This window comes from Furipterus horrens, unplaced genomic scaffold (assembly GCF_987537825.1).
Source record: "Furipterus horrens unplaced genomic scaffold, mFurHor1.1.pri manual_scaffold_5, whole genome shotgun sequence".
Lineage (NCBI taxonomy): Eukaryota > Metazoa > Chordata > Mammalia > Chiroptera > Furipteridae > Furipterus > Furipterus horrens.
This window is the reverse complement of record NW_028327175.1, coordinates 115,531,189-115,557,250: the sequence shown is the minus strand read 5'-3', so window position 1 is coordinate 115,557,250 and position 26,062 is coordinate 115,531,189. Positions and strand designations below refer to the sequence as shown.

Genomic DNA, 26,062 nt, shown 5'->3' with positions numbered 1-26,062 from the left:
CCTCCTCCTCAGCCCGCCGGTCCCTCCTCCCGCCTCCTCCCTCCGCCCTCCTCCCTCCCTCTGTAAGACATCCCGGCCCGGCCCGGCCGCCGCGGCCACCTTCCCCGCCGGAGCTGCAGATGTGGCGGAGCGGCCGGATGCCGGGCGGCAGTGCCAGGGGATCCCGCGCCCTGTGAGCCTCAAACCCCGGCTCCCGCCCGCCCCGGCCCCTCCCCCGCTCACTCCCCGCAACCCCCAGACCGCAGGAGCCCGCAGCCGGGAGCCCGACCGTCCCCGCCGCCGAGGTAGGAAGCCCCCTGGCGTCGCGTCTTGGGGACGGGGACTGGGCAGGGGGGCCGGCCTGTCGCGCGGGGGCTGCGGGGCTCGAGGGTCGCCTACCCCTACCGCGTCCGCTCCTCGCCCCGGGCCATTGTGAGCCCTCGCGGGGCCCCCTGCGCGCTCGCTGGCTTGCGCGCTCCCTCCCTCGCCGGCTCTCCGGCCCCTTCTCTCCGTCTCCGTCTTTCTCCTCCCTCCTGCCCTCCCTCTGTCCCGCGGCCGGGCCCTGCCGCGGCCGGGCCCGGGGCGGGAGCAAACTTCGGTGGGGAAGTTGAGCTGACGTATTGGGGGCGCGCTGCGGGGTGAGAGGGGGTCACCGGAGCCTGGGCAAGAAGTTGTCTGGGGCTGCCGGGTAGCTGCTCCTTCTCACGGCTGAGTCGGTGCTGTTTCTAAAACGGGGTTTGAAAGGTGTCTCCCTCCTTGTCCCCGAAAGTCTCCCCCACCCCCGCCCCCGCTGTCCCTGGTTGGACCCAGCCCTTCCTAGGGCAGGGGAGGGAGGCGTCCTGAGGTTCAGGACGGGGGGTGCTGCCGCGTTTGGACTCGGAGCTAGAGTCCTGTTCAGCACTTGTTCCTCCCCTGCTGTCTGTGTGCAAGCAGAGAGCCTGGCAGAATGGGGAGAGGAGGGGTACCCAACCCGTCTGAGGAAAGGTCTGGAGGGCACCAGGCAGGTGCATCTGGAGGAAGGGAAATGCCTGTGCCCTGCTTCCCTTGCTGTCCCCCTGGGATGGGGCTGGAATCCAGGCTGGCACCTGGAGACCTTGGCATATTGCCCTGCCCAGCCGGGTAGTTGGGCCACAGCAGGGCAGCATGCTGCCTGTCGCCTGCCTAGCCTGGCTGCTCGGGACAGATATGGTTGCAGGGAGCTACCCGGCCCTGCCCTGGGGCCTGGGAAGTGGGAAGGGATCCTGGGAGGAGCCCTGGGCCCCCAGCCATCTCAGCCCAGTATCTTGGCTCTGAAGGGAATGCTTGACACTGAAGGGGCAGCCAAGCCAGCTCAGGACCTGGCCGAGGCTTGGGCTCCCGTGGTTCTTGGTCTGGGCCAGGGACAAGAACTGGAGCTGTGGCGGTGGGAAGCAGCCATCCTGAGGGTCCTACATGCCTGGCATCCAGAGGGAAGGTGGGGCTTAGTAGGCAGTTAGGGAACACACTTTACTCCCCAGTGTTTCCTCCAATGCCTTCCTCAGCCCCTAGGCTCAGGGAAGGGGAAACTGGCTCCTTCAGTCTGCCCACCCGCCCAGCCCTCTCCAGCTCACACCGGTGCCACAGTGCCACAGCTGTTCCAGCCTAGCCCATACATCCCTCCCCGTGACCTCCAAGCCTTCCTCCTCTCTGCTTCTCCTCCCTTCTGGGCCACAGCTGGGCCTTCCAGCTGGCCCTAACCAGTACTGGGGGAGGGGCTGCACCTGGGGGCTCCTTCCAGGACACCCCTTTCTGAGCTTCAGCCCAGCCCATTTCACAGCCCACCACCACTCCACTTAGCCCTCCCTGTAATCCACTAAGCAGAAGGCAGTGCCAGGGGTTTGGGGCACTGTTAATGGGGGCTGGGGACCCTTTGGAAACAGCTCTGTTTTCCTCAGCCCCTTCCCCTCCCCCTCCTTTCCAGAGCTGCCATTAGTGCTGACCCTCTGACCCCCCATGCCTGCCCACCATTCCCTGTCTGTGACCTTTGACCTTTGGTGTTAAATCCCTCCAGCTGGGGATCTTCAGCCTCTGAGTGACCCTGGTGCAGGCCCCCTGGGGGGCCTCTCCCTGCTCCTGGTTCTCTATATAGTAACACCTGCCAGTCTCTCCCTCACTGATGGGGAGGGGGTGCCCCAGAAAGCCAGACAGTGAGTCACCCCAGTTCTAGGCACCACTGCTTATGGGGTCAGTGGCTTTGGGGGATATGGAGGGTGAGTAGGAAAAGCCCCCGCCTAGGAGTCTGATGTCCTGGAATTGAGTCCGGGGAGGGGGCGACCTACTGCCAGGGGTCCTTGGGCCAGGCTCTTTGCCTTTCTGGATCTCAGTTTCTTCATCCATCAAACCAAGGGGTCAGACAAGGTAAGCTTCCTGAGCTCCAGAGTCCATGAGAAGACCTGGGGTGGGGGTGTTGGGAAGGGGTAAGGCCAACAAAAGCTAATTCTCAGTTGTCCGTGGGTGGAGCCAGTATGAATAACTGGATGCCACAGACATCCAAAAACCTCATTTTAAACAATCGTGTGAACCGCATTCCCCTCCAAAGCTTTTGTTGTTTCTAAAAACCCAGCTGCAAATGGGTAGCCAAGCCATATCTTCTGCTGCCTGGGCTCCCCTGGCTGCCTCACTGGGAGTGCCCATGTAGGGTGAGAGGGTGAACTGATCCGAAGGAGACAAAGTTCTCCAGGGCCCCTCCTGGGACCTGTACAGAGGCCTGGGCCCTTCTCAGCCCCACTATAGGGTCCCCACTTTTCTCTCCCCTCCTTCCCTGGCATGGCCTTGGTTCTAGCCCTGGGCAGTGGGAGTGTCTTCTGCCACCTAATCCTCCTATGGTCTGAGCTGGGGTATAGAGGGAAGAATGTGTTTTCCTGATACTTTCCCATGTGGGTTTCCATCTACCTCAACTGGCGTGAAATCCTAATTTCTCACTTGGGTGGGGACGGGTGCTGGGAAGTTTGGGGGAGTCCCAGGACAAGGGAGGGTGGTGAAAGTTGTGGCCAGGTGACCAGCTATGGGGAGAGTGGCCTGCAGTTGAGGTCTTTGGGAGGTGTTTGGGGTAGGACTCTGAAGCTGGAGGGGGATGGGGCGGGGAACACAGCTGCTCCCACCTCTCCCCTCTAGTTGAGGATGTCTCCCTGGATCCTCTGTCCCAGGGGAGGCAAGCTGAAGAGGCCCCTCACCCAAGTGGGAAATTCAGACTATACTGGAGAGGCCTGAGCTAGGTGGAATGGGAAGGTGAGGCGTGGGGGCTGCCTTTCCTGAGGCTATGAGAAGCCTTTCTCTATTTAGACTTATTATTGTCATTGTATATTTTTCACAGATGACTAAGGCCAGAAGGGTGACCCCTGGAAGGTACTGGGTGATCCTTTCTTCACCCACACAGGTGCCCTTCTCAGAGGTGGGGAGCATCGCCAGCTAGTGAGGAGCTCTCTGGAGCCAACCAGAAAGATGTGGATTTCTGCCCACCACTCTGCTGGAGTTGATTCCCCCTCCAGGGTCTATAGAAAGGGCCCTAAGAGAGAGGCTGCAGCTCAGACATGTGTCTGAGGGTTCACCTCTCTGAGAATAACAGGACACCCAGCCTTGCCCCAGCCTGCTACCAGCCCGTGGGGAACACAGCTCCTTCAAAGCCCCTGGGACACATCTGCCCAGGGTTTCCCAGGTGGATGCCTCAGCCTTACCCTGGAGAATTCTAATTCAGGTGTGACCAGGCAGGGACTCCCATTGTCAACCAGGACCTCTAGTGCTTTGCTGATCAGCCAGGGCTGGGGCAGCTGCTTTAATGCTGGGACATAGAAGGACTTGCTGGGGGAGCTGGGGGTCTCATGCAAGGGCACAGCCTGGAATAGATCCAGGTTTCTCTCCTGGCTCCCATGTAGCCCCATAAGCCTCTGCTGTCTCTGTAAAAAATAAAAATGCCATCTTAGGTCCTCTTGGAGAGGGTTGGTGGTGAAGTGGGTCAGGGATAGAGCAGCATGGTGGGAACACCTGATAACAACTCCCTGAAAAAATCAACAATGCCTCCGAATGGCCCCATGAACCTTGTAGGCATTGACATTTGTCACTTGAAATTGTTACCTTAACCTTGTAAGAGAGATCCATAGATCCCTATTAGACAAATGAGGAAATTGAAGCTCAGGATGGAAAAGGGACAGTGGGCATCTGGGGGTCTGCTATGGCTGGGGTGATTGTGTATGATGGCCAGTTTCCCAACCTGGGATGAGAAGGGGCCCTGCTCCTGCAGGGAGCCTGACCTGACCCCAGCAGCTGTGCACACCAGGCCCCAAGCATCCATCCTTCCCTGTGCTGATCCTCCTGGCCTCTACTCCAGACCCATCCATCCATGGGGGAGGCGAGGCCTAGCCTAGGTTTGCAGGAGTCCCTGGCCCTTTATTCCCTTATAGCTCTGGGACCCTTCCAGGGAATCTCTGGGAGCTTCCACATAGCTGGTCCCCCGGAAACTCCAGAAGTCTGACTGCCCTGCTTGGGGTATGTCTCCAAGCTCCCTCAGGCTGGGCAACATAGAGGCCCTGGATCTGGGCATCTTGAGGGTGAGAGCTCTGGCCTTCCACACCCCCTCCAAAATGGGGTGGATGGTTCTGGTTAACTAGTGACCAGGCTGGGAGGAGCCTGGAGGTGCAAGGAGATGGGAAATGATTTTAATGGGGGAGCTTCCTATCTGTTCCAGATGCCTCTGGTGGGGGATGGGAAGGGGCTGAGAATCTTCCAGGCCACCTCTGGGGTTGGCTGGGGTCTCCTCAGGCCCTTTGTCTATACCTACTAAGAAGCCAGGTAGTACCTGCCACAGGGAGGACCTGACCTTCGAGTGTGACTTGTGTACATGTACTCCCACCTCCGCAGATGGCTGCCTGGGAAGGGAACTCAGACCCAGCCTCTGGCCCCCTCCTCCAGTCATGGCCAAGGAAGGGTGGGGAGACTTCGGAGGCCCCAGAGGATTGCTGAGCTGCCTGAGTCAGCCCTGGGTGCCTCCAGGAAAACAATCCTGCCAACTGACAGAAGGTCTCCACCATTTATTTGCACAGTGTGCTCACTGACCAGCACCCCACTGGAACCCTGGGAGTAAGGAAGCTGCCTGTGGGCTCTAGTGGGGGAAAACTAAGGCTAAGAGATTTGAGAGGTTTGCTCAGGATCACTTAGGGTCAGGGAGGGAGAGGGACTGAAGCCTAGGATTGGCACCTGAAATGTCAATTCAGTCTGAGAATGCCCCCAACTCCATTCCTCCATCCCCCACTTCACCCCCGCGATCCACTGCATGGGCATGACATAGGGGACAACTGTGTCTGGAGAAAGCCTCCTTCCCTTACCCTCATGTCCACCTAGGTCTGGCTGGGAAGTCTTCTGGGCCACTTCTTCCTGCGTCCAGAAGCCCCCCAACCCCACCCTTCTAGGCTTACTGACCCCAACTGTGATGTCCTACCTCAAGTCTATAGGGCCCTTCATTCTGCCTGTCAGTTCCACCTTCCTCCAGTGCAAGCCCCTAGCACCACCTCCGGACACTTAGTGGTCACCATGCGTGGTCCTAGGAACCCTGGGCCCCAAGGGCCTGATGCAGGCAGGCTGGGCAGGGTATTTCCTTTTGGATTTGGGGGCTACCCCTGGCTTCTGGACTTGCTTTGCCGCCTGGAGTGAACAAGCAAGGGAGGGTGGGATGGCTGGTAAGAAGGGCATGGGGTTGGAGTCCAGGGTTGATGCTGGCGCCCCTGCTGGCCCTAGTCTTGACCTGCTGTTCTGGGGTAGGCGTTGTGCCACTGCTGGGTGGGCGTGGCAGATGAAGCTGGGGGAACTGGGCCCTACTGGTCATCCCAACTGACCAGGGCAATTCTGGCTGCTGCACCCTAGTCCTGCTCCTTGGTCCCCAGCCCTGCCTCTCACCTTAACCTTGGGCAAGTCCCCTCCTTCTTTGGGCTGGGAGCCCCTCCACACCTGGCTGGTGGCACCACAGATGCATGCATTCACTCAGCAAACATCCACTGAGGGCCCAGTGTCAGGGACAAGTGAAAGGCAGTGGGACGCTTAGGGGCATGGGCAGGATGCTTGAGCTCCAGTCCCATTCTAGGCCAGCCCCCTCCTTTCATGGATGGGGAAACTGAGGCCCAGAGCCTGGCCCACATCACACTGGGGCAGGCCAGGTTTCTAGCTCTGAGCCCCAGCACTTGGCATCACTGCCCAGTTCATGCCAGTGGAAGGAGTGGGCTGTGTGGGGGCTGTGGGAGATGGGGCAGTGGTCTGTTCCATGAGGCCTTCTCTTTTTCAACACTTCCAGAAGGCTCAGAAACTGCCTGGGGCCCCAGAGACATCCCTGCCTGCCCTGGGTCTCCCTTCTTGGAAAGAGACTCAGAATGCCAGGTGCAGGAGGTGAGTATCTGGGGGTGAAGGTCGGAGGCAGTGAATATGACACTGTGTGTTGGGCTGGGCACTCAGGGCATGCTCAAGCGCTGGTGACATTGTGGCATTAGTGATATATTAGAAAGGACCTGTACCCAAGGTGAGTGTGGCTGGCAGCACAGGGCCGTTGCAGGACTAGGGATGCTGTGCTTGGCAGTGTGAGGGCAGAGCCAGGTCCTCTGCTCAGCTTTCAGCCACCTGGAAGAACTGCTCGTTTACAGCTGCAAGAGGTGAATCAGGAAAGATTTGCTGAAGGAGTGGGTAGGAGGGGAGTGGCAGCTGGAGGGGATTGTGGGGGTTGTAAAGCAGGAGCTAGCACCTAAGAGGCAAGCCCCAGGCTCATGGGAGCCAGGAGATCTTGAGAAAGGATGTGCCGCAGGGGAAAATCTGGGCTGGAAAGGAGAAAAGGATAATGGCACTTTCTCTGCAGAGCACTTCATGCCTCCGCAGAGCCCCCAGGTCTTGGCCCAGCCACCCCACTTAAGCCTCCTCCTCTGCTGAATGACAAACGGCTTGGCTGTAGGTTAGCTGGGGCCACACCCCCAGGCCTCTGCAGCACTGGGCCTACTGAGAATGTGGGCTTTGGACCTGGAGGTGACTCCTGACTGTGCTACTTAAAGTAGCTCTGTGACCTTGTCAGGTGACTGAACTGCCCTGAGCCTCACAGTCCTCATCTGGAAGATGGGGAGAATAGCACCTAACTGTCAGAGTGGCGAGGATGAGTGGAGACGGTGAGCAGCAGGCAAGTTGGCCAGCACAGTCTGCGGAACTTGTTAGGACCCAATGCTCCCTCTTGCTTCACCCCATGTCCACATGGCCAACTCAGACTAAACACTGTTTCTGTTGCCAGTGGTTCCCCCACTGAAGTCTGGATGCCCTTCATTCTCACTTATCTGTGGGGCCCCCCAAGAACTGAGTGGAGGGCCTGGCATTGGAATGCATAACTGAGTGATGGGGTAAATGAGGCTGGGAGGGAAAGGCCAAAGTCCGGAGCCTGCCTTGCCCAGCCTCCCTTCCCTCTGGGACTTGGCAAATGCTGTTCATTGGGCCTGGTGCCTGTTCTCCGGTGATGGGAGGGGTGGGCCACAGGCCTCACAATAAGCTAAGACGCCTGGGTCCTGGGTTCCTGACTTTGATGCTACTTACCTGCCATGTCCTGTGTGTCCCATGTATGTGCACAGGTGTGACACATATGCATGTACTTGTATGTCTGGGGTTGCTGTGAGTGCCCATCCTTGTCCTGTGGGACACTGACCAATGCCTTTGCTGGGCCCAGAGAGCTCTGGAGGAGTGCCCAGCCCTGCTGCCCACCGAGAGTGGCAGTGCTGCCTGGCAAGTCCTGGGCTGCCCATGTCTAGGCCTCGCTGGGTGTGTGTCCTGTCTGGCTCCCCAGTTCTGGCCCCTCCCAGGGATTTGGGCAGCCTGGGCCCAGCCCTTCCCTCCCAGCTCGCGGCTGGTGGGTGGGTAGGTGGGCGGGCTGCCTAGCGTGGGGGCTGCTTGGCGGGGGCCCCCCTCTGGCTGAGGCCCAGGTGCAGGCAGTGCTCATAGCACCTCCCCCCAAGCTGGGCAGACAGGAAAATACCAGACATAGTTGTGCAAAGGTGGCTGCAGGCGGGCAGGCAACAAGGGGTGGGGACTGCACTAGGGCGCTTAGAGCCACCAGGCCTAGGGGAGACCTGTGCCAGGCTGGGCCGTGCAGCTGGATGAGTACACACATCTGTGTGAGTGTGCATCTGTAGCTAGGACCCATGTGTGAGCTGCTGCCCCCAGCCTGGTGTCATGCTGCTAGTGTTGGGGAAGGAAGTACATCTGGGGAACCAGGACTGATGAGGGGGTTGGGGGAAGCCAGCTGCATGCCTTCCACATTGAGTGCTGCCTGAACTATCTGGGTGACTTTGGTAGACCAAGTTACTATATGGGGCACCCCCAGCCTGTGGCCAAGAACAAGAATCCTCAGGGCTACCAGTTGCTGGTGCCTCCTGTGTGCCAGGCGCCCAGCTAGGCAAGTCCTTCAGGATTCCCCAAATCCCTACTATGCCTGGTGATCTGGCATCTTATTGTTTTGCCTGTTATGATCGAGGAAACCAAGGCTCAGAGGGGGTGACAGGGATCCATCTGAGGCTCTACAGCCAGGGGCAGGGGCACGGAGGACTGGAACTAGGTAGCCTGGCTCTGGGTAGCACTCTAAACATGCCTGTGCAGTTGCTGCCCAGCTGGGGTCATTCTGAGGCCCCATAGCCTGAGAGCTAAGCCCTGGCTGGGTCACCTGGGGGTGTTTGCACTCCCACTAGGGTGAGGTCTGCCTTCCCAGAGCATCTGGGAAGGCCCAGGGTGCTGGCTGAGCACCCATCTGTGATGGGGGAAGGGCCAGTCTTCAGAGCAAGAGGTTCCCAGGGAAGACGAACCCCATGCTCTTCCAGGAAGTGCTGCCTGCCCTGGCCCCTCTCCTGGGACCTGCTGGGCAGAGGCCTCAGGATAAGCCCCTCCCTTTCATCCTGGGAGGAGGTTTGCTCCTAGGACTGCTCAGAGCCTCTCCAGGGCCTCCTGGCGTACTCTCCTTTATGCAGTCAGACTCTGGAAGGTGACTAGGGTCAACAGCTCTGGTCATTCCACAGGACAGCAGAGGCCTGAGGCTCTCTGAGGGGGCACACACTTGTTTAGTTACACCTTAAACTGAAGCCCGAGTGCTCCGAGGTAAGTGTGAGACTAGAGTGTTTGTGGGTACAGCAGGAAGGGTCAGTCCCCCATTCAGCTGTCCTCACTATCTAGACTAGCCAAAGGCGGCAGAACTCAGCAATGGTAACACTTCATTCAGAAAAGTTGCTTAAGTACCTACTATGTACCCAGTACTATTCTAGGTGCCGAATATTGCATATCAATGGAAAACATGGAGTAATCATTGGATGTTCATGATTACATTGATTTCTTCCCAAAACCCAATGGGAATAGCTTATTACTATTCTTCTTATCCCATTTTTGAGATGAGGACCCTGAGATGACTTGCCTTAGGTCACATGGGCAGGAAGTGGCACAGCCACAGTTGGAGACCCAGGTGTTCTACCGCATACTTAGAGTCCTAAGTATGCTCTGCTGCCTGATCAGGAAGCTGGGCCAGGAGAGGGTGAGGGCTGCCCCTGCCCCTCTAGCCCCTGCTGCTTGGCTGCTGTGGAGGGTGGAGCTCTCAGGCAGAGCAGGGCGGAGCTGCAGTGGTTCCCAGGAATGCAGGGCTGTGGGCCCTGTGCTTTGGCAGCATAACTGCCTAAGGTTCTCCAAGTTTCCCTGTGGCCACCCCCCAGTCAGCCTCTCCAGCGCCCATCCACTGCCTGTTGTCCCTTTTAGGCTCTGCACCTAGCTCCGGCAAATTCCTGGGCAGGGAGAAGAGCCCTTTTGCCTTCCCTCCCCACATCCACTGGCACAGGAGGGGCTAATGGTGGACACAGCTTCTGGACTCACCTGGACTTGAAACCCAGCTCTGCCACAGACTAGCTGTGTGACCCTGGACATTACATTTAATCTCCCTGAGCCTCAATTTTTGCAGCTGTAAAATGGGGATGCAAGAGCACTTGCCTTAACAGGTGCTAGCCCATTTCCCAATTATCAACAACTGGCTGTCAGTACTGTAATATCGCCCATGGCTTCCAGTCCTGGGCTTGCTACCCACTGTGCAACCTGGGCCAGTTTCCCCATTTGTAAGATCGGTGTGTTAACAATAATGGTCCTAGTCACCAGACATCGGGCACCCATGGAGCACAGGAGGCCAGGGACTTGCTTCCCCATTACAGTCTATATCAAGAAAGCCACATGGACTTTTGAGAATTGCACCTTGGGCCCTTGTCCCAAGTCCTAAGCTGGACAAGCTACGGCTGATCAAAGAGCAGTTTCAGGGCTACTCAGGGAATAAGGGGTGCCCCTCACTGGTGGTCAGGCACCTGGCTCTGCTGCTCTGGGGTAGGCTGGGAGAGCTCCCCACCCTCTCTCTGCTGCACCAAGGAAACCCTGAGTGCCTCTCCACCTCCATATGCACTGCTCCAGGCTTAGGCCTAGCTCGCTGCCCTTCCCCAAGCAGGGAGGGAGAGGCTTTATCAAGAGCAGATTGTCCTGCTCCTATTAGCTTGGTGATCTCTAGCGTCAGTTTCCTTACCTGTCACAACGGGGAATAACTACTCACAGTAGGCTTTAGAGGATTCAGAGGATTCATGGACAGTGTATAAATGGTAGGTGTTTAATGGATGTCGACCCCTCCCCCCCTTTCTGTATGCCATCCACCCCGGCCACATGGCCCTGGTGGGGACTCTGCCTTTTGGGGGCTTCAGTTTCTCCACGTGTAGGCCCGCCTGGTGTTTGCCTGCCTGCAGTGGGGTGAGGGGAGTAGGGGAGGAGCCGCCAGGTAGAGCAGGCCAGTTGGGGGGGAGGCTTGGTGGGCTCCTGCAGCTGGGGGCCTTTTCTCGCCTAAGGGCAGCACACAATAGCAGCCATTATCTAGGCCCAGCCGACAGAGAGGATGCGGGGGCGGGGACAGCCGGAGGGCAACCTTGGCCCACCCCTGGGTGACCTTCCGCCCCGCCCTCTCGGTGGTCCCCACCCCCCGCAGGGCCCGTGCTCCCTCCACTCTAATTAGTTCCTTTCGCAGCTGGAGCAAGACCACCTTGGCGTTGCTTCCTGCCCACCCGGAGCCCCACAACTATCACCTTGAAGCCAGCCAGTGAGAAACTGAGCCAGGGATTCCGAAACCGCGTTCCCAGGAAAAGGGACTGCACGTGGCCCCCGCCTATTGTGGGCTTACCACTGGTTAAGAAACTTGCCTGCACCCTCAGAGCAAGACAGCCGTCCTTCCGAGAGTCTCTGTTCTCCCCACCTTTCTGTTTGTTCTGAACCATAAATCGAATGCAGGCCTCCGATGGTTATCAGGAGCCAGACCCAGGGTTCCAGGCCCCGTCTGTCCCCTTGGTCCCCGGAGAACGTAGAACGTAACTCTGGCTCTCACCCACCCCCCTTCACCTAGCGCAAGAACAAAGAGCAGAGCCCGAGTCTGGAATGGCCGCTGGCTGGTGGGGGCAGGGGGCTGTGAAAGAAGACACTGAGGTCGGCCAAGGAGTGGGGTCACCATTGGGAGGCAAATGTGGGTGAGGCCAGCATGGGGGTGGAGGTGCTGGGAGCTGTTGCCTTTGGGCGTAGCTCCTTCCTCCTTCCCCAGGAGTTGGGTGGCTGGGCCTCTAGGTTGGGCTCTGGTTTCCATCAGAATGAACCCCTGGGCAAAACCCAAAGGCAGGAAGTGAGGGGTGGTCTCTGGCGTGTAGAGGGGGGGTGCTGGAGTGCCCCCTCTCATCTTGGGCCTTGTGCTCAGCCTCACCCTAGGAGACAAGTTTCTCTTGGAGCCCTCCCTGGTTGTGGATTGAAGCAGCATCTCCTTCAGGTCTTCAGAACAAGGTGACCTGGGGCTCCTCCCTGGTTCCCTTCTGGCCTGGGGGAAGGGCAATAGGGTATAACCAAAGTATGTTGCTTGTTCAACGACACCAATGAGAGTCAGTGTCACTTTGAATTTTCAGTTCCAAACTATGCTGCCCCCACGGTCCCCTTCTCTGGAAGCTTGGGTGAGGGGTTGGGGTGGGGGTGTGGAAGTTGTGGGGAGGCCTGTGGCCCGAGGCCAGCCAAGGACCAGGCCACCAGCCCTTCCTGGCTCCTGAATTCTTAATCAGCATAAATATTTACTTCCTTCCTCTCCTTCCAGGCTCCTAGCACAGAGGAGCTTCAGGGAGGTTGGAAGGGGCCTGTGTCTAAAAATAAACAGGTGGAGGGACAGGCAGACACGCAGACAGACAGACATAACTGGGGGTGGGTCAGGCAGAGGGCAGCTCCTCCCTCAGCCAGAAGGAGAGTGGAGGGGGCCTCCATCTCTCCATCACTGTGTTTCAGTCACCTCCCTGCCAGGATCTGGAACTCCTGGACAGGGTGGTGGTCTGGTCCCAGCCACTCTTGCATCCTGGCCCATGCATGGCCTGGGGGGCAAATCCAAACAGATGTGCTGGCTCTCACCTGATGGAGTTTAAAAGGGACAAGTCAGATAACAAAACCTGGGTCCCATGGCCACATGTAGCCAACTATGCTCTGATAATGCAGTTCCTCTCCCCAGGCTAGGAGACTCTGATATTAGCCATGTGCTGGTGGAGTCTTAGGATGTGTCCCCAGAAGCAGAGGATCCTAAGTGAGGGAGGGGACTGCCTTGTTTCCTGTGTGCTTGGAGGGTTCTTGGCAGAAGTGGAGCTTTTCCGGGGAGGCAGATGAGCTATGGCTTGGAACTGGGTGAAGACTGTTTAAAAGTAACTGAGGGGCTTGACCTGGAGAAAATATGAGTGGGGACATGAGGGCTGCCCTTCCCTGTCCTGTTCTGTGGAGAGAGCTCCAGGCAGCTCTGTATGCATCTGGGCAAAACTGGCCCCCAAGGAAACACGCCAGTGAAATATACAAAGTCTTTTACCACGTAGTGGTTATGGGTATATTGTGTATTGAATTGTGAAAACCTGAATTCAGTGAAGGACAGGGAGTATCTCAGTGTTGGCTTGTTTAGCAGATAGATTTTCACAAGTTAACAAGTGCAAGGATGCACATTTCTTTTTGTCAGATGTGAAAAGATTGCTGCTCTAAGAAAACTTTGAATTTGGAATGAATTGTTGACCTTGCTCTTAGGTCATTTTTGTGTGAAGAAAATGACACCATTGACACATTCTAATAAAATGGTGAAAATTCTAGCATGAAAACTAATAATAAAAGAATATCATTACCAGTAAAAACTGATATATGCATACATATATTTTACTAACAATCAGAAAGAGCTGGTCCACTTCCCTCCAACCCTGCCTGCCCCTAGCTGGCTTGGCTGGGCCACAGCCCCCAGCTGCCCCCTGGTGGCAGTCCAGGGCCCTCTGGCTACTCATTCCTATAGACATCTCTCCTGACCTCACCTGGGATGTAAGACCACCTGTCTGCAACCCCATCCTTTGGGGTCAGGCTTTGCTCAGCTTTGCCCAGCAAGTTCTCAGCCTCATTCCCTCAGAGGTGACCTCAGATCCCTAGAGGGCTCAGCTCAAGGAGCGCCCAGCAGTCAGTAGCTGAGGACCACTCGTGGCCATCTTGGAGAACACATTGCTCCTCTGGCCTGGTTTTGGGTCTTGCTGCTCAAATCAGCAGGCGTGACTTGCCACTCGGTCAGAAATGACATTTGGAATTTGGCTGGTTATTTCCAGGGAGATCTGGCCTTCAATCTAATAGTTCTACACTTCCTAGCTCTGTGACCTGAGGCAGGGTCTAAAACTCAATTTCATGGCAAAATGGACTCTTTGAGCTTTGCCTTCCAGAAAAGACTTGTGGGAAGTGGACATGGAAGCTCTTGAGGAGGTGGTTGGCTCTCTTCATGATACCTGCTGGCCAGGCCACTCAGAGGGTCTCCCTATCTGGGGAGATAGCTTTCATACTGCTACATACCCACTGCCTCCTCTCCTGTGGGCTTTAATGAGCGCAGCCTGAGGAGGGCCTAGGGTCACAGTGTCATAACATAGCTCCTGTCCTCCCCTAGGTTCTTGCCTGAATACCAGCTTGGGAGCTCCCCACTACCTGCTGCCACCTCCAACCCCAGCCCCCCATCACTATGCACTCCTTGGACGAGCCACTCGACCTGAAGCTGAGCATCACCAAGCTCCGGGTGGCGAGAGAAAAGCGGGAGAGGACACTGAACGTGGTCCAGCACCGAGCTCTGCACAGGGAGCTTGGCCTGGTGGACAATAGCCCCACACCATGCTCCCCAGGCTCCCCACCCTCAGGTACTGCACCAGGACAGGACAATAGTTTCTGGGCCCTGATTGAGTTATGGCAATAGAAGGAATGTCCAAGGTGTGTCCACCTACACATAACCAGAGCCCCTCACAGCTTCCAGCTTAAGGGTGCTCCTCACATTCTGGCCATTCAATCATTCCAGCAGTTTTTCTTTGGAAGTTACATTGTCCCCAGTAGGAGGGAAGTGACCTGCCCAGTTTATAAAGCTAGAACAGCAGAGCCAGGATAGAAATTGTGGCCTCTGGGAGGATTTGAAGTGGCTGATAAGGCAGGAGCAGAGTTTACATGTGGTAACAAAAGGTCCTGAGAACCAAATCCTGGGCTTTGAGGCAGTGTGGGCAGCTAGCCAGGTCAGCAGAGACTAGGGACCTAGCTCAGCAAGTATTTTTCAGGATGCTAGGGCTCAGGCCCTCTGCTCTGCTTCTGGTACCCTGAAAATCAGATCTACCACTTCTGAGCTGGAAGGCTCTAGAAGTAGCCCAGCCCAAACCTCTTGTTTTACAGACAGGAGCACTGAGGCAGAAGGGGCCTGGAGAAAGTTAAAAAGGCCCCTGCCTGCCCACATGATGGGAAGCTAGAGGCCCTGGCTTGCAGTTCCTAGTCAGTTACTCACCCTGTGGACCAGATCATTCCATCTGTAAAATGGGTACTTCCCACTTCTCATGTCAACCGATGGCCAAGCTCTCATGATGGCAAAGGTCACATTTATTAAGTGTATAGGCTGTTGGCTCAGTTACCTGGGGTCCCAGGGTGGTCAGGGGGTGTGGCATGACAGGGGTCTGCTTCCAGGGTCATGGCTTAGGATTTAGAGGTGGAAGGCCTGGCCAACCAGGACTCCTGACTCCAGCCGCCCTGAATTATACTTCTCTTTTAGGCTTTCTGCTGAACCCCAAGTTCCCCGAGAAGGTGGAGGGACGCTTTTCAGCAGCTCCTCTGGTAGACCTCAGCTTATCGCCATCATCAGGGCTAGATTCCCCCAATGGCAGCAGCTCGCTGTCCCCTGAGCGCCAGAGCAACGGTGATCTGTCTACAGTCCCCACTGCCCCGGTAAGGAGGGGATGTGAGTTCTACAGAGAGAAGGTATATTCATTTCCTGGGGCTACTGTAGCAAAGGACCACAAATTGGGTGGCTTAAAACAATAGAAATGTATTCTTCTCACACCATTCTGGAAGCTGAAGTCTTAAATCAAGGTGTCAGCTGGGTTAGTTCCTTCCTTGCCTTATAGCTTCTGGTCGTTCCAGGCAATCCTTGCCTTGTAACTGCATCATTCCAGTCTCTGCCTGTTGTCACATGGCTTCCTTCCCTCTATGTGTGTCTGTCTCTGTGTCCAAATCTCCTTCTTCCTCCTATGAGACTGGTCACACGCTTTAGGGCTCCCCTGTCTAGACCACCCTCCTAACTTGATCACATCTGCAAAGACCTTACTTCCAAATAAGGTCACATGCACAGGTACTGGGTGTTAGGAGTAGGACTTATCATTGTGGAAGACACAACTCAACCTGCTTCTGAAGTAAACAGAAGGGTCTGGGCCTGCTGGGCCCATGGGGCACTGACCAGCTCTGCCCCTTGCCCTTTCCTACAAGGATTTCCGGCCACTGCGCTATCTGGACAATGTCCCCAGCTCCTTCCAGTTCTTCCTCCCTCTGGGCTCTGGGGGTGCCCTGCACCTGCCTGCTTCCTCCTTCCTCACCCCAACCAAGGACAAGTGCCTCTCGCCAGAGCTACCCCTGCCAAAGCAGTTGGTTTGTCGCTGGGCCAAGGTGAGTGGGGACCAGGAAGAGTGGGGCAGGGTCTGGGGCAGGTGGCTTTACATGGGCTTAGAACCATCCCTGGCCCTGCAGTGTAACCAGCTCTTTGAGCTCCTGCAAGATTTGGTGGATCATGTCAATGATTACCACGTCAAGCCGGAGAAGGATGCAGGGTACTGCTGCCACTGGGAGGGCTGCGCCCGTCACGGCCGAGGTTTCAACGCCAGGTGAGGGAGGGTGAGAGCCGGCAGGAGGGAGGGGGCACGGGTGACCATCAAGCTGAGCCGTGCTCCGTGCCCTCCCTGGAGCAGGTACAAGATGCTCATCCATATTCGCACGCACACCAACGAGAAGCCACACCGCTGCCCAACCTGTAGCAAGAGCTTCTCCCGCCTGGAGAACCTAAAGATCCACAACCGTTCACACACAGGTAAGAGGTGGGGCTGGAGGGTGTTTGCTGGGCAGGCTGGCCATCCCCAGGCACCCAAGAGAGGGGATGTGTCCCATTGTTGACCAGTCCCTTTTCGGGTATCACTTGCTGGGGGATGGCCTCTCCTGTGGGTCAGACCATCAACATATGGGAGCACAGACTGGTCTTACCACATTTCGCATTGTTGTTTGTAAGATTAACTAATGCCACATGTGACTGCAGCCAGTGTGTCTGCTTTGCTCCTCACCATACCCCAGCACCCAGTAGGGCAGCACTGGCAACAGAACCCACGCACCTGATTTTAAATTTCCCAATTGCCCCATTAAAGTACAAAGAAATAGATGAAATGAACTGTAATCATATATTTTCTTGAACCCAGTATGTCCAAAGTGTTATCATTTTAAAATTAAAAAGATATCAGTGAGACATTGAAATTCTTAACTTCATATGAAGTCTGCGGAATCTGGTATGTATTTTACACTCCCAGCACATCTCAATTTAGACTGGCCACACTTCAAAGGCCCATAGTCTCACATGGCTCTGTTCTGGTCAGCACAGGAGCAGACATTTAGTAAATCAGGAGCCATTTTGCCAAGTAAGGTCTGCACAAAGGGCAGCAGCATTCATGCCGTCCTCATTGTGGGCTTGCCCCTAGCAGGAACTTTATGAAGTCTATAATCAGGTTCATCAGTTCACTTGTTGAAGTGGTTGCCGTCTGCTGTTTGAAGCACAGCACTAAGGTCAAGGGCATACAGTCAGACCACAGGGGTTCTGTGGGTAACCAGGCTGGCTTCTCAGTGGCTGTGCTCCGCTGCCCCCACCTGGGGTCAGATGTCATGCCAGGTGCTGAGGACACCACCCCCCAAAATGGGACAGTCTATTCTCAAGGACATTTTGGTGTGGGGGCTGCCAAGTAGATGGTAGGTGGGGGCAGGACACTGGGCTGGGAGACCCCTCACACCGGCCCTGCCCACAGGTGAGAAGCCCTACGTTTGTCCATATGAGGGCTGCAACAAGCGCTACTCCAACTCAAGTGACCGCTTCAAGCACACGCGAACCCACTACGTGGACAAGCCCTACTACTGCAAGATGCCCGGCTGCCACAAGCGCTACACAGACCCCAGCTCACTGCGCAAGCATATCAAAGCCCATGGCCACTTCGTGTCCCATGAGCAGCAGGAACTCCTACAACTGCGCCCACCCCCCAAACCACCACTGCCTGCCCCTGATGGCAGCCCCTATGTCAGTGGGGCCCAGATCATCATCCCCAACCCAGCTGCCCTTTTTGGAGGCCCTGGCCTACCTGGCCTGCCCCTGCCCCTGGCCCCTGGCCCCCTTGACCTTAGTGCCCTGGCCTGTGGCAATGGTGGGGGCAGTGGGAGTGGGGCGGGCATGGCCCATGGGCTGCCAGGCCCCGTCCTACCCCTCAATCTGGCCAAGAACCCACTGCTGCCCTCACCCTTTGGTGCTGGTGGACTGGGCCTGCCTGTAGTGTCCCTCCTGGCTGGCTCCGTGGGTGGCAAGGCTGATGGGGAGAAGGGGTGTGGGGTGGTGCCAGCTAGGGCCCTGGGCCTGGAGGGCCGCAAGACCCCCCTGGAGAGGACTGAGAGTGGTCGCTCCCGGCCTAACTCTGAAGGACTCCCCCTGTTGCCAGGTACCGTGCTGGACCTGTCCACAGGCGTCAGTTCGGTGGCCAGCAGCCCAGAGGCACTGGCCCCTGGCTGGGTGGTTATCCCGCCAGGCTCTGTGCTGCTCAAACCAGCTGTGGTGAACTGAACCCAACCCAGGGACAGGTACCTGAAGCTCCTGGCCCTGCCACGACGAACAGAAACTCTTCTGCGAAATAGCAATAATGTCCTCCTGCTCCCAAGGCCTGGTTGGCTGTGTTCCCCTGACAGCTCCAGCCCCAGACAAGCTGGGCAGCAAGGATGGTGCTAGGTCATTGCTGGTTTCCCAGGTGAGGAACTGCCTGCAGGCCAGATACCCGAGCTCTTGCAGAGGCCATGGTCACCTCTGGCCCTCAGTCCCCCTGCCCTGTCCTCAACCCTGGTGCCTCCCTCACCTAGTGGCCAACCTGGGCAGGTCACCCTCCCTCCCTGCCTTGTCCACTAGCCAGCCACATCCCAGGAGTGGGGGCAGGTGGGGTGGCATCTACCCTGCTGACCCAGTGCTCCTTCTGCACCCCTTCATGTGGTAAGCTATGACAAGGAGCCCCAGGATTAAGGTCCTACCCCTCCTGTCTAGCCTGCCAGGACCCCTTTCCCTCTGGCCCACCCTCCAAAGGGAGAGCAAGACAGATGAGGGCCCCTGCAAAGCCACAGGAAGAGCCACCTTATCCTTATGACAAGGTGCCTCCTACTCAAGAGAAGGGAGGCCTGCTCTGCCCACTGCCCCTCAGCACCTCCCTATACATATGAAGCAGCTGGCACTGCCCGAGGCTCAGCCCTTCTCTGGGTTGGACAATGCTCTCCAAAGTGAGGGGCTAGCTGACCACTGAGCTGTCCCTTTACCACAGGCCTGTTCCCTCCACATTTTGGGGAGCCCTGAAGTGTGGGAAGGGGAGCTGCCAGGACCTTGGGCCCACCTGGCTCAGGGAACAGGTGGGGTGGGCCTGGCCTGGGACAGTGCCCTCTCCCACCCTGCACTAGGGGCTGCAGAAGCCAGTGGGGCTGATAGGAGGTAGGGGAGGCTGGCTGGGGATGACTCCAGATTGGGATGCAGCTCTCGATCTGAGTGCCAAGTCACAGCCAAAACACAGGTGAAGGAGGTCCACAGTCCAGTGCTTTCCAGAGGCTATGGACAGGCCCTGGGCTTGGGGCATGGTGAAGCAGTCAAGAACTGTCATGGGAAGCCCAGAGACTCCACCTGGGTGGGGGAAGTTGGTCAAAGGAGCCTAGACTTATGACATGCTGTTTCCTCTGGCTTTTTCCAGCTGAGCCCGTTCTGGAGAGGCTTTTTACTCCCAGGGCCCAGAATAAGCCAAGGATGCTGATGCTCTACTAGCCCATTGCCCCATCCAGGGGAGTTGTCTTTCCCACCAGGTCCTGTGAATGCGACATGTGCTTCCCCTACCCATGAGGTGGCCTGGTGCAGTGTGGCAGGCACTGTCCTTTGCCTCAGTGAGCAAGCCTTCCCTTTCCCTGGCAGTAGAACAAGGGAGCTAGCTACAGGACAGTAGCAGGGTCCTTAGCAGTCTTATAGTTCCAGATTCTCCCTATTCCTGAGCAGCTCCACTGAACCCCACCCTTTCCTGGACTGCCCTTCTATCCCAGAGGGGTCACTCTGACCTAGCCTGCCCTAACAGGGCCTGGCAGTGCTGGCTCTGCCTCTGGAAGGGGCTATGAGCAAAGCAGGAAGGAGCTGGTCTCCTTTCTTTGGGCCCCACCCAGGACCCAGGCCTTTAAGTCCCTTGTTGGGGAAATGAGGGGTTTGAGATTCAAGCCCAAGGAGCAGAGGAACAGGGCACTGGAAGGTGACATTAGCTCAGCATGTGACTCAGTGATAGACCAGGCTCAAGAGGGCTGGTGTACGTGTTGTTGTTGTTGGTTTCTGGTTGCACATTCCAGGATATCAGTATTTTAACAGGTTCTAAGTGCCTTTCTATCATAGTGTATGTTTTTCCTCCTCTTGGCTCCACTGCTGTTAGCATAGAGTTAAAAAAAAAAAAAAAGATAAGCTAATGACTATAACAATATATTCCTCCATGTGAGAGGAAGTTTATAAAGAAACAATAAAAGTGAGTTGCAAAGATGGTTTCTCTATTGGATGTGCCAGAAGCTGAGCCACCCAACAAGAAGAAACCACTTCCAACTGCCCTGTGTCTGGCTTTCGGGTCACCCACCCCAGAGGCTCTGTTCTGAGGCTTCCTCCCAACCTTGTGGGTGCCACCACCTCTCAGTTTGCTACTGGGAGTGGAAAGGGAAGGGTGGGAGGGGACAGGTACTGAGGAAACAGGAATGAAGCACATAGACATGCTCAGGTCCTTGTCCTGCCAATGGCTTCTGTGACTCTGGTGAATGGTTTCGCTCTTGAGAAGACCCAGCTCCTGCGCCTTGGTGCAATGAGAGGCTTCTCTTCCCCTACCATACAAGGAGCATTCTGCCCAAATTACTGTGATGCTAGTTAAACCCAGTTGTGGAGAGGCAGTCTGTGACAGGCTTTGGGGGCCCAGGGCTCTGTCCCCCAGGTGGAAGAAGGGCCTGGTGCTGGCACTGTGAGAGCAGGAGGGACTGTGTCCCATACATGACAGAATGGGCCATGGGTGGGCTGGGCTGGGCTAGGCAGGCAGGCTGGCTGCTTGCCAAACTTACCCACCCTGGCCCCCTACGCCACCCCTCATCAGCCCATGGCTGGCAGGAAGAACACTGCCTTCTGGAATCTGGATGCGTGCACTTGAGAAACATGGAAAAGACATTTATTACCGAACTATAAATTAGAGGCAGAGTGGGGTGGGAGGAGCCAAGTGGTCATGTTTGTGGCCTCTGCTCTTTCTGTCTGTCTTCCTGGGCCTGGATTCGGAGTTCTTCCTCAAGGCGCTCCTTTGCTCGGACCACCTGGGGAAGGAGGTACAAACAGCTAGGTAGGGTGGCCTGCCTTTAAAAGATGGTCCACTTCCAGCTATGAGTCCTGGACAGCGGTGGGCAGGTCTAGTGCCTGGGGAGAGAAGGGTGGCCTGCAGGCTTCCCCCTGGGGAAGACAGACCCCAAGGCACATGTGGATTGTCATCTAGGATCTGAGAGCTGCTACTAACAACCCACCAGCTAGCAGCCTTCTTCCCTCAAAGCCATGGCTGTTGGGGGGACTGCTTTTTAGGCTGATGAAGGGCCTAGGCCAACAGTCCAACAGCTGAGGCAGCCAGAAGGAGTGACATTTAGGGGTCCTCCCTAAGGCTGGGGAACCAAGGAAAGGCCCACACACCTTTCTACCTTATACCAAGCTCTGAAGTGCTAGGAATGTGGCTTGCTGTCCTCCCAGCAGCAAAGACCACTCACCTTTGACTGCAGGTAGAAGGAGCCGCCCACAGATTTATCATTCACCTTGAATAGGTGTTCGTAGTTCTGCAGAGGAGGGGAGATGGTGAGAGGTGTGTTGTCTCTGAGTTACAAAGGCAGGGGAAGCTAGGAGATGACAAAGAAGGAAAGTGAAAGGGTTCGACCCCTCCACCTTTTGTGCCTGAAACTACACAGGAAGCTGCTGCAACCTCTAAGGGGCAGAGCAGTGGACAGGTAGCCACAGAGGGAGGGGTTTGGCTGCTACCACCAACTGCTCTATGCCTTTGCTACTGCCTGCCCTGGGCCTAAAAAATAAGGCACACTGGCTCCCACAAGCTGGCATCCCAGCTGGCTACAGCCAAAGTCTCTACCCCACCCGTTCCTGCCAGGCCTTCTTTACTCTCCCCATACCACTGACCTGCTCCCCTCTACTTCTAGTCTGCTTGTCTCAGAGCCAGCCCAGTAGCCTCACCTTCTGAATCTCCTCAGGGTTCAGCTTGGAGACATTGAGAATCTGCTGTGCCTCCTGGAGGCTGAGACCAGAGAGGTTAGAGGCAGCTGCAGACTGGTGTCCGGCACGTCCCCGGGCATCAGCTGCGGCCCGGCTGGCTGTGTGAATGTGCAGGTTAGTGCTCAACCCTCAGCAGCCCAGAGCTCCCCTGGCCTTCCATGTGGTGGCTCACCCCTGCCAGGTGGCATGGAAGAAGAGACACACGGAGGCAAAAACAGCTAGAGGGTATTTTTCCAGGAATGGTTTCTTATTTGGGGGCAGGGGGTACAGGGGGCTAGTGAAGTGAGGACAGATTTGCTGCACTGTTGGGCAGTCTGGTCACCAAACCTGAAGCCCAGTCCCCAGTCTAGACCACAATATTACCTTGTCCCTCTTCTCTCCACTGCCCCCTCATCAAGGGACATAGAAAGTTGGGGATCTTCAGGCTACTAACCGAAGCAGAGTGAAGTTGTGGGCAGGGGGAAGCAGCAATAGCTGTCAAGACTCGCTCACCGGTTACCTAGGTCACCAAAGCAGGCTGTCTTGGGTGATCACTTCCCTTTCAAAAACCTTAGATTCAGAAGCAAGTACACTTTTTCTTAAAGAGTCAAAAAGTAAGTATTTTAGGTTTTGCAGGCCAATTAGTCTGTGTTGTAATTACTGGACTCTGCCTTAAAAGCAGCCAGCTCCCGCCTGGATGCTCATGTTAACCAGGACTCTCTTCTACAGGAATGGCCCAAAGTCCAGCATTGCTCCCACACCATGGGAAGTGCCCCAGGCCACCCAAGCTGCCAGAACCTCAGACCGCAGAGTTCCTGCATTTACAACTGGCCCAGCATGAGGGACCCATAGCTATGGGAGCTCCCACCCCAGGGAGAAACAGGCCAAACTTACCTGCAAATTCCTGCCGCAGGGCCCGGGCAAAGGCCCTGCCCACTACCTGTACCCCCATCACAATGATCTGGGCCAGGTACTTGGCCTGTGGGCAAAGCAGGAATCTGGTTAGCAGGTTGCAGCCCTTAGAGGTGGTACCCTGGAAATGGCTGTGGAGTGGTAAGGCCTCTGGAAAACTGAGGTACACGGGCCTCTTTTTCTAATGAAACGCTGCTTTGGGTGGCTTCAGGTGCTCATAAAATAGGAGGTAAATGGGTAAACCTGAATGAGTCCCCAGAGGCAGACTGGGTTCTTCCTTGGCCTCTGGAAGAGACAGACAGGAGCCAACAGTAGTGGCTGCAGGACACAGAAGCCGCTGGCTTCAGGAATAATACTGTGGCCTGGAGCCAGAACCAGGGGCTGTCCCAGACTTAACCACTAACTCAGATTGACATTACGGGCAACAAGGGCACTTTCTGTGCTTCTGAGATCAGCTAGTCCAACCTTCATTCTACTGGTGAGGAAACTCAGAGCTCCTTGAATTCCCCTAATGCTATTCAACTGTGCTCCATTCAACACAACAAAGCAGCCAAACACTGCACCTTCCAGGAATGAAAAGCCCACAAGGCAGGCATTTAGACAAACACATCATGGACCACGTGGTGAGGAACAGTAGGACTGCTCACCTGTCCCACCACTGGCTCACTCATTCACCCACTCACTCACCAAGAGGCAGCACTCAGACTACAAAGATACAGTGGCCCCTGCCCATGAGCTCCTTCACCCACCAGGTCTCACAGGGAGATCTCCCATGGCAGTGCCACCCAGCAGGTTTCTATCCCAAGACCCCAGGGTTCCGTGCACCACAGAGGCACGAAGACGCAATGGATGGGAAACCCAGGAAGGAGATGAATGCAACAGAAGACAATGTCATTTCTACTGGGATGGGTTTTGAAGGGCAGGTAGAATTATGACAGGAATACTGGAGTTTCCTAGGCAGAGGGACCAGAGGGAGCCAAAACTGGGAGAAAGCCTAAGAAATGTCCTAGTAGCAGCGAGGACCTGCGTAGGGAACTTGCAGTCAAGAGACCAGGAAGGAAGCTGAGATGGGCAATGTGCAGATCTTACTGTGAAGAGAGATCACATATAGCCAGCACATGTGAAAATGACCCTGTGTGTGAGATGGTACAGACTTGGGTGCATAGAGGACACATGGACACATCCAAGTGGTTTCCCTTGTCCTTTGTACTTTTCTGTCATTAGATTTTCTATCAGTTAACAAGTATCAACCAAGCCAGGGTGCCAGGTACTATACCAAAAACATTCTATCTATTGTGCCATTTAATCCTAACAACTCAAGACACTGAGGCACAGAGGTGTTTAGTGATCAGTCCAAGGACACACAGCTAGTACTTGGGGGAAGGTGGGCAGGGATCCCAAAGGCTCCCCACTTCACACAAGGTCCGGGGGTCTGCAGGCAGGGTGGCATAACAACCTCACAAGGAGCAAGGACCCAATCCAGAGGCCAAACGGGGTCTTTTCAGATTCCAGTGGCATGCAGACTCCAGAACTGGCTTTGTTTGGCCTCCAACTAACGTGCCCTTCCCTAATGGGTGGGGCAGGACACAATTCTCGACCACTTGCAGGAATTATTGTAATAAATGGAAGTGGGTTTGGATTTCACAAGTGGGTAGAAATTTCATAAGTCCCATATTTCACACCAGAAACCGAAGCTCAGTGAAGACTCCTGTGATAAAAGGGAGGGGCAGGGCTGTCTTTCAAGTGTCAAGATGAATAATGGACACAAAACTGACTGGGAAGCCTCACCTGACCCCTCATCCCCCCAACCCCACCTGAAGCCACTCTCAAATGGGACAGGAGGCTTTGGGATAAATTGCTGGCCCTATATGAACAAAAGAGGCTGTTAATAGGCCACTAGGTGACTCCAGAGGGTTTCCTTGGCCCAGCACACCCTCAACCCTCAGAACACACCTTCCTCTGCTGTCACACACCCAAGTGCAACCCCATCGTTCCACCTCGTACTCACCAGTTTACTTCTCTGCCCAGCGTGGTAACTGCTGCTAAATAATGAATGTTAAGAGCAAGGCTTAACTGGGCAACTCCCCCAACCATCCCATGTAGGCTTCAAACCAAAGTGGCATGGTGGTCCTGTGGTTCCAGTGGCCAGAGCTCCGTGGCTGCAGGGAAGACTGGGATGGCCTGCAAAGTTTCAGAGGCCACCCCACTGGCTAAGGGAGCTGCTGACTGAGGTTACTAAGGTTACTGTGAGAGCCATTTTCCAGGGGAGGCAATGTGGTGGTGTGGTTACACAGGAAAGGTGGTAAGCTTTGGGATCACCTGTGTGCAAATCCCAGCTGTGTGCCCCAGACAAGTTCTCAACCCTCACCAACAAGGGGGCTGCCATAAGAATTAAATGAGATAATGTCTGTAAAGTACCTGGCACAAAGCCTGATGACACAGTAGGTGCTCAATAAATGTTGGTTTTCATTACTATTCTTTGTTTCACAAAACTTGACAGTGGCTGGTCACTATGGAGTAACAAAGCTTCTCCCAATAAAGCAGCTCATTTGATAGATACTCTGATTACTGAGGGGAGAAGGCTGCAAAAAGCTGGGCCACATTCCCACGGATCACAGAAGCAGTGAGAATGATGCTTTAGAACTGGGCTGACATAACCTGGAATCCCAGCTTTGCCTCTTGTTAGCTGTGCAGCCCTGGGCAAATTATTCAGCCTCTCTGAATTTCAGTTTTCTTATCTGTAAAATGGGGAGAACAATACCTTCTTCACAGGAGAGCTGTAAGGCTTTCAGGAGACAATACACTTAAGACCAAGAGGACAGGTCCAGAGCAGCTCAACAGATGCCTTTGCTTCCAGACCAGATCCTACTTGGTGTTGAATGGTCTAGAGATCAGGGGTGTAGCCAGGCCTCTCATTCATCTATTCAGTACCCACTTACTGAGCACCAGTTGTGGGTCAACTATGCTCAGAGTTGAAAATTCATGGGGAGCAGAGCTCTGCCAGCTGTATCTACCACAGATGATGAAGACAGCCACTGGCTGAGGCCTCTCCCAGAAAGCTCTAAAACATCCCATGGGCCAGAGTGACACTTGGGCCTGAAGACCCTGGGCCAGAGCAACTGGCTGACACAGCGTCCAACTTCAGGCCCAGCTGACAGTCATGGAGAACAGGTCAGAGCCACAGGACTCCAAGCCTGGGACCCACTGTGGACAGCACATATGCCTTCTCATCTGGGGAACATTGTGGCCTAATCCAGGACCAAAGCC

The 26,062-nt window shown here is 55.7% G+C and overlaps 2 protein-coding genes across 8 annotated transcripts in view; one reads left to right on the top strand and one right to left on the bottom strand.

The window, feature by feature from the left end:
- The first annotated feature begins 57 nt into the window (after nt 1–57).
- On the top strand, nt 58–20,077 carry GLIS2 (GLIS family zinc finger 2). 3 transcript variants are annotated; one of them, XM_090277114.1, is made up of 7 exons: nt 60–284; nt 13,967–14,210; nt 15,098–15,270; nt 15,808–15,984; nt 16,066–16,199; nt 16,281–16,402; nt 17,379–20,077. In XM_090277114.1, exons 2-7 carry the CDS (start codon nt 14,039–14,041, stop codon nt 18,176–18,178), a joined length of 1,578 nt encoding a protein of 525 aa, XP_090133240.1. In that variant the 5' UTR covers nt 60–284; nt 13,967–14,038; the 3' UTR covers nt 18,179–20,077. The 3 variants fall into 3 exon arrangements, with proteins under 3 accessions (XP_090133239.1, XP_090133240.1, XP_090133241.1); XM_090277115.1 differs by having other exon boundaries at nt 61–284; nt 16,284–16,402; XM_090277113.1 differs by having other exon boundaries at nt 58–284; nt 15,808–16,199.
- A 723-nt stretch (nt 20,078–20,800) lies between these two features.
- Nucleotides 20,801–26,062, bottom strand: part of CORO7 (coronin 7) — a 70,216-nt gene continuing 64,954 nt past the window's right edge. For 2 of the 5 annotated variants that reach the window (XM_090277107.1, XM_090277106.1), the window contains 2 exons: nt 22,778–22,862; nt 22,009–22,078 (listed from right to left, as the gene is read on the bottom strand). In XM_090277107.1, coding sequence (XP_090133233.1) covers nt 22,027–22,078; nt 22,778–22,862 — 137 coding nt within the window. In that variant the 3' untranslated portion in view covers nt 22,009–22,026. The other 3 variants (XM_090277104.1, XM_090277105.1, XM_090277108.1) reach the window with 3 other exon arrangements.